The sequence below is a fragment of the Penaeus vannamei genome, chromosome 8, assembly GCF_042767895.1.
Source record: "Penaeus vannamei isolate JL-2024 chromosome 8, ASM4276789v1, whole genome shotgun sequence".
NCBI classification, from domain to species: Eukaryota; Metazoa; Arthropoda; class Malacostraca; order Decapoda; family Penaeidae; genus Penaeus; species Penaeus vannamei.
This window is the reverse complement of record NC_091556.1, coordinates 48,217,828-48,229,018: the sequence shown is the minus strand read 5'-3', so window position 1 is coordinate 48,229,018 and position 11,191 is coordinate 48,217,828. Positions and strand designations below refer to the sequence as shown.

Genomic DNA, 11,191 nt, shown 5'->3' with positions numbered 1-11,191 from the left:
TTCAGCCCTTTCAGCAACAGATAGGGGAGTAAGGAAGAATTTTTTTTTACTTTTTTTTTTTTCTTTTAATTTGTTGGAGGAATAGAATTGTTGCATCCCATTCAGATAAGTCATATATATATATTTATATAAAAGTACCGTTTGGGGGTCTCCGTTTTTATTTTCTCACTTGGTTATGTCACCTCTTTGAGAGCGAGAGTTGAAATTTGTTTCCCAAAAAGGTGAACGGTTTCAAGATCAGTGGTGGATAAGGGAAGATGGTCCTTGAAGCTGCCATTGAGGCAAAATAGCTATCATTCGTTGGTTGTTACTTCCTTTTGGATGAACAATACTAGAATATATACTGTACCTGTTTCAGTCTTTATTTAAGTGATGGGAAGGTATCCTAGCCCGGCCCACCACTGCGCCAAAAGATTTGGTGATAATAATATACGATCTTATGGGATTATAATGTGCTTTGTCTGATTTAGTTTTCATTGGAATATGGTTACTTAGCTTTTACGTTCCAAAGGTGCAGTGACACCGAGGCATCGCAGTTGGACAATAGCACTTCATAATTCAAAAGAAGTGACAGAGATGGAGTATGCAGCTTTAGAGATTGCTCCAATAAGGCCTTTTTTTCCTGTGCAACAGAAGGGAAACTTGCCTTATTGAAGATTGGCCCAAGGTGCATAAACCATTGGTCGATTTCCAAACCATCCTTAACCCCCAATAGGTAGTTGTTGAACGGTTAGCACTCATTCGAATGTTCACCCGTGGTCTGAAAGGGTTGGAGAAAGGGACTTATACGTTCATACATTCGTTCATGAAAAGTTATTTCCATTAACTTCTTGAGAGAGAAAGTTACCGCCTCCCCATAGTTGGGGTTGGGTGCCAGAGAGAAAGAAAGAGATGCAAGGCCCATACAAGTGGCAGTGTATTCTAGTCCCTTTCTTCTTCCCTGTTGCAGATCGATAGAACGCGCGATGAGTGAAAAAAAGGACCAAATCAGGCGGCTTGATGAGGAGATAAATCGAGATGGGGAACGGAACAAAGAATTAGAGAAAAGATTGCAGGTTGGTATTTTCACTTGGTAAAGCTAGGGACGGAAGATGCTTCGGGGTCATTTGCCTCGGGTGTCTTTGTGCTTTCTTACAGCTTTTCATTGTATGGTATTGAAGGCCCAGGCTTTGGTTGTATTAATATCAGGGTTTAGTCCTTTGTCATGGAATTAATATATTTGTAGAGATGTGTATGTGTTAGGAACTGTCTGTGTGTGTCACATCCAAAGTTTTTTGCCTTCAAGCACTTTTAGGCCTCTGATGAATGTCTTCATGCTTTCTGGACAGTCTTAAGCATATACATGTTTACAAATAGTAATAGTTTTAAGTACAAGTCAAGTCAGAATGGATGGCAGCATATGCAGAAGGTAAGTTAATTGATAAGTTGAGGAAAGAAGCAAATGTGCCTAGATTAGGCACTCATTATTTTGCTACATTTATGTTGCAGTGTGTATATATATATGTGTGTACACACATGTATATACATAATATACATGTTTATTTTCATTTGTTTTATTTCTTTTTCTTTTTAATGGACCCCCCCCTCCCCCTCCAGTCAATATTTGATTTATTCATATTTTCTGTTGTCTCCTTGCTTTTTTCATATTTATATAGTTTATTTTTGTTATTACTTTTCTTATGATTTTACCATGCATCAGTTATTTTATTTGTTTGAATCTTTCTTTTGCTTTCCTTAATATAAAAGCTGGTATGAATTTTTCCATTTCCTTTTTGTTGTTATATTTCATTTTTATTTATTTGTTTTTTATTTATTATTATTATTATTATTTCTGTTATAAAATTGAATATGGGAGCCCAAGGTCAGTTTACAGAGCCTGATGAGGTGGCATGCTTTTATTTCTAACCTCATTATTCACTGGAACAAGAGAGATACTCAAGATTTCAGGTCACCTTATGTCAGTAGATAGGAGTGAGGGAAGTTAAAAGGTAGCTGGCCTCACCCTACCCCTTTCGGGAACAATTGTGCTATGCGAATGCCACATTTTCTTTATTATTTTCTGAAGAGTCACTACTGATAGTTACGGTTTGTTTCAGGCTTTGGGTGCTTGCTTCTAATGTATATATAATTCCTTATCTTTATAATTCCTTACCTTTACTGTATTTCTCCCTCTTTCCACTTTTATGGCAGATGTTCCTGCCTAAAAATGAATTGCATTTTAAAGACAGTGCATGATTGCTTTGACTTTTTCCCCTTTTTTTCTCATATGTAATTTCTGCATGACCCTTGTATTTCAGGAAGCTTGATATGGTAGTGAGATGTGTCTGTATGATGCTGGATGTTACACCTCTTATTGTCTTGGATCAGAGTAATTCTCCATGTATGATTATGTAAACATGTATCCTTCCTGCTGTATATTTTCTCCCCAAGTTTTGAACCAGACACAAATATCAAAAGAAGAAATCATCCCAAGCCATCGACAGCCTCTCTCATCCAATACACACCCCGCTCAACATCAGTCACCATCATTATACCAAAAATCATTATTTTAAAAGGCACAGAAAAGCTCCACCAAATCATCGTTAACATCAGGTGTTTGTCTCCTCCGTCACCTATCCTTTTCCTGCTCCCTTACACCCCCCATTCCTTGTCCTACCATCCTCCTGTCCAGGTCTCTCAACAAGGCCGTGAAGTCTAAGCAGGACCAAATTCAACGGCTGGAAGATGAAATTTCACGTGATTCTGAACGGAGAGTACAACTTGATAAGAAAGTCGAGGTAGGAGATGCATGAATGTCAGGGAGAAATCAGACACTGATTGGTATACGATAGTTGGAAGAGGATGGAAAGAGGTTTTTTATTATTTATTTATTTATTATATACTGGTAAGGAATTAGGAGTAAATAAATTATCCTGTAAATGTATAAAATAATTACTGTGTGGTTGTCCTTTGAGTGAAATCATCAGTCATAACCTTTGCATGGGATAGTATGTTTATTCATTTGTTTACTGTTTAGTTTTCCATCTTTCACATGAGTAATATCTAGATGAATATAAATAATTATGAGATTTTTGCAAATTATTTCATTGTGGTTGTTTGCAAGTCATGGGGAAGTTACTTTCTCAGCTTTCCATCCTTTTGCACTGAGATGTAGTGGGGGCAAGGCAGGCAGTAAAATTGGCATTTAATTATCCTTAGGTGGTGGTGGTAGTGCTGTTTACATGCAATTGAATCTGGTGGCAGAACATGAGGGGGTATTAACCCATTTTGCATCACTATTGATCAATGCATGAAGATAAGATCTTATCACCCAAATTTTTTTCTGTCAACAACTAGTGTTAGTGTGTGCAAATTGCATTGGGATTGGTATTAGCTTGGGTAGCTCATGCCAGAAGCCAGTGTTGTGGGAGGAAATAGTGTCTATACGACCAGTCTAGCACCTGGACTTTAGAAGGTTTGGCTAGAAATGATGTGCTCATTGTAAGTGGTGGCATTTCTTTGGTAACTGGTGATTTTTTCCAGCACAGTGGAAACTAGACTTCTTTATTCATATGTTGTTTTCATGTCAAAAGACATTCTTTGGTTGGTATAATTATTATTACTTTCCAAAGGTAAGTGTAAGTTAATGACATGTTGTTTTGGTATATGGAAGCAGTATGTTGATATTTCATTGAAGATCTCTTGTCATCACAAGGACAGAAATGGTTTTCTAAATATTTTATTCATTTAAGAAATGATGGTATTTGTAAATTCATCGCATAATTTTAAGTTTGGCAACATTTGAAGTAGTTTATACAGAGCTTAAGATAGATTATTCCCTAGGACATTTAAATAAAGGATTAGAAAATGGCAATTTCACTAATATGAAATAAAATTGAAATAGAAAATTTGCCTTATATGCAGTGATATATTAAACAACATGAAGTTAGTATAAGCTTAACATAGTATGTAGTATTTCTGCTTGTGCTGTATGTACACTGTTTTATCTCTTGGTTTATTTTCAGGAACTCTCTGCAGACACAGAGGACTACCGACAGAGTATTGATGAGCACAACAAAGTCTTTTACGAAATGAAGAAGAGAAAAGACCAGTTACAGAGTGAGAGAAAGTAAGATGGGAATTATAAGGAAGAAAAGTTTGTGTGTGTGCATGTGCTTCCTAAGCCTGATTGCTGGAATTTCACTTAAGAATAAGTTCTTTTACAGATGTTACCATTTATTATGGAGAAGAACCTTTATATCTCATTGCTTCTATGTTCAGAATTATTGTGCTTGTGCTTATGTATGTGGTTTCTACTCTTTCTTATGCAACGTGTTTTATGCCATTTTTATTGGTGTGCATGTATTTGTTTTGTTCATATCTCAAAATTTTCTTTTAAAGATATGCAGGAGTGTGCATGACCCTACTTTTGGAATGCTGTTGCCCATGAAAATATTTCAAAACACACTGTTGCATTTAGTTTTTGAAATGTTCAATTTTGTATTTAATTCCCCACAGATGTTATAGTGAGCAGTGTATGTAGGTGGCTTTTTATTTACAAATGCTAGTTTTTATTATATCTTGGCCTTTGAATTACCTCAAACATGCATTATTCTACTAAACTCATTGTAAATTGCATCTCTATAGGATAACACACTAGAGAGACAGATTATGTGCGATCAGGTTCGTTTAACAGTGAAAACTCTGTGCGAGCGAGAGGCTTCTTTACGCAGCTGTTACTACTCCAGGAGGTTCACATTTGATCATTTTTCTTTGTTCTGTGTCTTGTGCTTGTCTTGATATTGCTGATGTTTTTAGTTGTTCACTTCTTAGAAGTCATGGTTTCTCTTTCACCTGAAATTACATAGCTTAACTTAGTAGAGTAATTGAGTACTGTCAGTATGTTAATTGACAAATAGCTGATGAGAAATGTTCTAGATTAACTTCAGGGTATATAATTTTATTCTTTCTCGAAATATATGAAAGCAAAGAAATGAAAATCTAATCTGGAATGTAATTTTCATTTTGGAATGTACAGCACTTTAAATGAAAATTAAATTGATGTTTCTTATCATAATGCCAAGGTGAATTTCAGATTGCCTTTTTTTGATTCATGTTTTGTGTGTGTTTTGTTTTCTGTCCAAGTAAATTTCTCTCTTTGCACATATTTTGCATGGTATACATAGCTTGTCCTGTGTGTTTTGCATGTGTGTTACTTATCTAATGTGTTATTGTGTTTAAATTGCAACTCATTGTCTAGTGAAAATAGTCATTTTGCACATTGATTTTTCTCCCCACCATTAATTTTGAGAGTATTTAGGTTAATTTAAATCTATTTCATAGTCTTTAAGATAAAGAACAACAATATTAAAATGAATTTTATCAAGTTAGTAAAGTAATGATGATAATAATAATAATAAATCCCCAAGAATACAAATTCATGATATTCTCTTGGTCAGTGTATGATATATTGTCCTCCTTGCTAAAAAGAAAAAAAAAATCTAATACAATCACTTGTTCTACAGCGAGCACTGGCGCAAGGAGAACAACCTTCAGCAGAATGTGAGCACTCTGAAGGAAGAACTGTCAAGAGCAGACCAGTCGCTACGATCTATGGCTGGCAAGGTAAGGCATTAATAGATATTTGGTAGAGTATGTAGATCAAGGATGAAAGTGATGATAATAGTTAATTTTAATTCCATTTTCTGACTTTCATCAACTATTGTCTTCCTTTTTTTCAGCCTATTTTAAATGGGCGAGACAGTGTACAGAAGGTGCTAGACACTTTTCGGGAACGTGGCGGCCATCTTGGGGAGATTGCCACACAGTATTATGGTCTTCTGATTGAGAACTTCGAATGTGAGAGGTCCATTTACACAGCTGTAGAGGTCACAGCTGGCAACAAGTAAGTTGATTCATATACCCTTCTGTGTATTGAAAATATTGCGAAGAATGATATTGGGCTTTGATTTTGTTTTGGTTTCCGTTTTTCTTGTTTGAATGATCTAAATTCTAAAAACAGTATAGGTTGGCATTGAATGTCTTAATGTAATTATTGGGATATGCAGGTGTATTATAATCTCAAAGCCAGACTGCTTTCATTTATTTTTGTAGATTTTCTTTTGATTAATGTCATTGCTCCACAGATTATTCCATCACATTGTGGAGTCGGACAAGATTGGCACACAAATCTTAAAAGAGATGAATAAACAAAAGCTACCTGGTGAAGTGACATTCATGCCTCTTAACAGATTGACTGTCAAGGATATTGATTATCCACAAACAAACGTAAGTAATTATCTTGTTCAGCTTCTGCTAATTTTCTAGGATTTATCTGTGATTAAATTATTGGCTGTTATTGTTATACACCTTTTCTTTTTCCTCCTACAAAGAATAGGTTTGCAAGATACTGTGGAGATATTTATTATACAGTCAAATGGGGTACTTCTTTAAATTGGCACAGAACAATGACTTGGTTATATTCTTTTATCAGGATGCCATCCCCATGGTGAGCAAGCTTACCTACTCAGACCGGTACCTCAAAGCACTGAAGTATATCTTTGGACGCACCCTCATCTGCCGTAATCTTGAAGTGGCCACACATCTTGCCCGTTCAACTCGACTGGATTGTGTGACACTTGATGGTGATCAGGTTGGTTTGAATTAAGAAGTTTATTTTAGTGGGCAGTGGGTGTTCAACTTGGACTTGTGATTGGAAAGACTAAGAGGTTTAGAATATCTTTAATTAGGATTGTGGTGTTTAGCCTTTTATTTAGTTTCATAGTTACGTCTTTCACAAAAAGGAAATATTTGTTTTCACTCGTACTCATTTTGACTCGTGTAAACATGTATACAGCTATCAGAAATTTTGATTTCAAAAGCAGTGTCAAAATGGGGCACATATTGGAAGTGTCAGTAGTACCAAATAAAGTCTCAACTTGCTAAGAAATTGGATTAGAAATAAATTATCCTTGTCTTAGTATTTTCTTGTTCATTCTTCCTATTTCCCCTTGAATTACCTGTGGCATAGTTTGATGAAGTACTTTGTGATAGTAATCACTAGTCAACAATTCCTGAATCAAGCATTTGTTATGCTCTCTGCTGCCCTTTGACTTAAATTGAATGGACAGAGTATATATGCATATAACATTGTGTTTGAAACATGTTTTGTTTATAAGACAGTTCTTCCAAAAACAGTAATTTAATTTACCTTGATATCAGGTATCCAGTAAAGGTTCCTTGACTGGTGGCTACTTCAACACCTCAAGATCACGCCTGGAAATCCAGAAGGCGAGATCTGAGTTGCGGGACCAGATCACCTCAGCAGAAACAGAGCTCAGGACACTACAGGAGACGCTTAGAAACACAGAGCAGGAAATCAACAAAATAGTGTCTGAAATGCAAAAGACTGAGATCAAGAACAGCAAAGCAAAGTAAGTATTGAGATCCACTGTTAGATTTTGGTTGAGTATAGTAATGTATTTTTTTGTATTTATTCTTGCTAGGAATTTCTTTGGTTATAAGTTCCAACTTATGAAAATCATCTGTAGTTTGATGGTAATTTACAATATAAACAAAATGCCTAAAAGTCTCGAAAGATTAAATAAAAATTATCCTGAATATAGTTATCAAATTCATGAATTTATTTGTTAATTCATCTTTTCCTCAATCACCTAGGAATCTCTTTGAGAAAGTGAAAACAGACATCCGCCTAATGAAAGAGGAATTGTCTGGTTTAGAGCGCACAAAGCAGCCCAAAGAGCGGTCTCTGTCTCAGCTGAAGGCCAACTTGGAAGCAATGATGGCCACCAAAGAAGGCCTGGAATCAGAGCTTCACCAGGACCTTATGGCTACCCTTAGTGTCCAGGTATTGCATGGTCTTGTTATAGTTTGAAATGTTTAAGGAAAATATAATCATTGTTATTATTTTTATATTATTATTATTATTATTATCACCATATTAAATTTGCCTTTGCTTCAGGACCAACGTGAAGTCGATCAGTTGAACGATGACATCAGAAGGTTGACTCAGGAGAACAAAGAGGCCTTTACACGGCGCATGAAGCTTGAGGCTGACAAGAACAAGCTGGAGAACTTGTTGACCAATAACCTCCACAGAAGAAAAGATGAACTTGTACAGGTAATTAATAACAATTTATGAGTTAATTATATATAGAAATATATATTGTCTTATTTTCAGTTGTAAGAAAGAAGATGAATTTAATCATTATTTTACTACTTTTCCCATTTCAAGGCCCTCCAAGAAATCTCTGTAGAGGACCGCAAACGTCAACTAGAGCACAGTCAGAGCGAGATCCAGAGAGTGGATTCACGCATTGAGGAGGTAGCTGTACAGTTCAAGGAAGTGGAGAAGAAAGTAGTTGAACATCAGAAAAAGGAAAAGGTAAGAAAGGTGTCATGCTGGTGCTAAGAACAGTTACCCAGCAGTTGTGTATATTTTCTTATTGTAATTTTCAACTTCTGATACACCTATTATTTTCTTTCTTGCTTTCTTTCAATGTTTCCCATATTCTTAGAAAAGGTTAATTAAATTTGAAATGGTGTGTTGAGAGTAGCAACTTCGTTCTAGACCTAAAGAATCTCTCTTCATGATATTCCAGAGTTTAAAAGCTGAGCTGGAAAAACTCAAATTAAAAGAAAAGGAAGTAATGGAACGTATGGAGGAGGATGCCAAGGACTTAGAGAAGATGGCATCCAAGCAGAATCTTCTGCACCAGAAGATTGATGAGTGCACCAAGAAGATCAGGGACCTTGGATCCTTGCCCTCTGATGCCTTTGACAAATACCAGGTATTTTATGTTGTATTTGTTTTCATATTTTGTGCTCTTGTAGATTAATTGCTGTTATTTGATATATAATACACATATGTCTGAATTATATTAGAGAGAAGCAGTTTGTAACAATAATTTTATTCTCTCTCAGAATCTAGCAACAAAGCAGCTGTTCAAGAAACTAGAGACTGCAAACACAGAGCTCAAGAAATACTCGCATGTCAACAAAAAGGCCTTGGACCAGTTCATATCTTTCTCTGAGCAGAAGGAAAAGCTGGTTTCTCGCAAAGAGGAACTGGATAGAGGGTAAAGTCTTGATTTAATACTCACTAGCATGTCTAGTCTTTTGGAATGAAGAGAAGGGAATTGGTAATATGTTTATATATTCATATTTATTTTTACTATTTATTTTCAGGTATGACAAGATCAAGGAGTTGATGAGTGTCTTAGAACACCGAAAATATGAAGCCATCCAGTTTACCTTCAAGCAAGTGTCAAAGTACTTCAGTGAGGTTTTCAAGAAGCTTGCTCCTCAGGGACATGCTCAGCTTGTTATGAAATCTGACCAAGATGAAGAAAGTGAGGTAAGTAAAGATGTTTAACTGATATTGGCCATTGAGTGATGCAGCCTCAACGTGTTAAAATATTTTGCATCCAGGAATGCCTCCCTTTTTTTTATATATATACAAGATATAATAATTAATCATTTGCCAAATAAATGTATCATTGCTTTTCTTTTAACAGCAAGAAGAACAGGGAACTGTAGACAACTTCACTGGTGTAGGCATCAGGGTGTCCTTCACTGGCCGGAATGCTGAGATGAGAGAGATGAACCAGTTGTCTGGAGGCCAGAAGTCTCTTGTGGCTCTGGCACTTATCTTTGCCATTCAGAAGTGTGACCCTGCCCCCTTTTATCTTTTTGATGAAATTGATCAGGTAAGAATGTTTGGGAATACTACCAGGCTCACTTCTTTTCTTTTTCTTCCCATTGGTATAAAGTAGTTTTCTCTTCCTGATTGTCAGGAAACATATTTCAGTATTTTACTCTTACTTCAACAGGCCCTTGATGCTCAACACAGAAAAGCAGTTGCGGACATGATCCACGAACTCAGCAAGGATGCGCAGTTCATCACCACAACTTTCAGACCAGAGCTGCTTGAGCATGCCAACAAATTCTATGGTGTGAAGTTCAGGAACAAAGTGTCTCACGTGGAGTGTGTTTCAAGAGAAGAGGCATACGACTTTGTGGAAGATGATCAGACACATGGTTAAAAAGAGGATCTTTTTCTATAAAACCATCTGGTGAATGGGCTGTGAGATGGAAAGCATGCTATACAAAGACATTGATATTGCATATTCCATCAGAACTGGATTTATTTTTTAAGAAAAATTTCCTTTGTTTGAGAGGAAGCAGAGAAACTTTTTAAAAATCTTGTAAATATATTTTCTCCACCCATCCCTCCCTCACCTCATAATGGGGTTGGTAAGAAAGAGAATGATATAAAATTATGTAAAGAAAGTTTGAGTTCAACTTAAAAATGTACATAAGAATTTCATTACTGATGTTGCCTGTTAACTACTCCTTTAATTGGAGTGCAATTTGTATAAAAGATTTTCATCGAGAAATTGATGCTTATTTTTGATGTGCAGAAGTGGAAAAAGGGACCTGAGGTACCAACCATAATTTTACACTACTTTAGATAGAAAGCACTTTTTTTTTTTATTTGTCCAACTGGAAATAACAAATTTACAGATATTAACTATATGATTTTTATTTATGAAAACAAAAAATAGGTTTTGTTTAATTTAATTTATATCAAGAAAGAAAATTGTGAATGAAAGTGCTTTTTTTATTTCTTTTGTAATAAAGGAAAAGATTACAATAAAATGGTTTCCTTTTGTCCTAATATATAGGAAAGACTATAAAAGTGGAAAAAATCAAGGATACTCAAAACACCAATTTCATCTGGTTCTTCATTTGCAAACAGTAGTACAAGTAAGCAATATGCTCTGAAATTAGGCTAGGTACAAAACTCAGATATTTTATTTGAAGCATATATATCTGTGTACATACAAGATAAAAGAAAAACAAAAATCCGTCATTTGTTTTTGCAACAACATATACTACTAAGTAAACCAAAGACCTTTGTGCAATAAATAGTTCTAATGCAATGGGAACTAGTAAGAAAAAAAATTAAAGGCCAGGGTATACATTTGAGCAAGACAAACAAAATTATCAGGGTAATCCAATTGCCATTATCTGTCAACTTGAAACAATAGCCACTGCTACCATGGAATTACTTTGCTACATTGCTGAGCTCTCAAAGGTGTGCACATGTATAGCCATAAACATTAAATGCTAAACTTTGGGGTCTTATTTTTTTTTATTTTTGTTTTTTTAGAACATGTACACCACATCA

General features: G+C 35.4%; 1 protein-coding gene across 3 annotated transcripts in view; it reads left to right on the top strand.

Annotated features, from left to right (window-relative positions):
* Window positions 1-10,659, top strand: part of SMC3 (structural maintenance of chromosomes 3) — a 23,969-nt gene extending 13,310 nt beyond the window's left edge. The window contains exons 11-25 of one of the 3 annotated variants that reach the window (XM_027355423.2): window positions 2,672-2,777; window positions 4,005-4,108; window positions 5,505-5,604; window positions 5,721-5,884; window positions 6,126-6,267; window positions 6,473-6,631; window positions 7,201-7,412; window positions 7,657-7,846; window positions 7,961-8,119; window positions 8,234-8,383; window positions 8,601-8,789; window positions 8,923-9,077; window positions 9,187-9,355; window positions 9,516-9,707; window positions 9,831-10,659. In XM_027355423.2, coding sequence (XP_027211224.2) covers window positions 2,672-2,777; window positions 4,005-4,108; window positions 5,505-5,604; window positions 5,721-5,884; window positions 6,126-6,267; window positions 6,473-6,631; window positions 7,201-7,412; window positions 7,657-7,846; window positions 7,961-8,119; window positions 8,234-8,383; window positions 8,601-8,789; window positions 8,923-9,077; window positions 9,187-9,355; window positions 9,516-9,707; window positions 9,831-10,043 — 2,404 coding nt within the window. In that variant the 3' untranslated portion in view covers window positions 10,044-10,659. Of the gene's footprint in view, window positions 1-949; window positions 1,056-2,671; window positions 2,778-4,004; window positions 4,109-4,626; window positions 4,731-5,504; window positions 5,605-5,720; window positions 5,885-6,125; window positions 6,268-6,472; window positions 6,632-7,200; window positions 7,413-7,656; window positions 7,847-7,960; window positions 8,120-8,233; window positions 8,384-8,600; window positions 8,790-8,922; window positions 9,078-9,186; window positions 9,356-9,515; window positions 9,708-9,830 lie in introns of all 3 variants that reach the window. The other 2 variants (XM_027355425.2, XM_027355424.2) reach the window with 2 other exon arrangements.
* The last annotated feature ends 532 nt before the right edge of the window (window positions 10,660-11,191 follow it).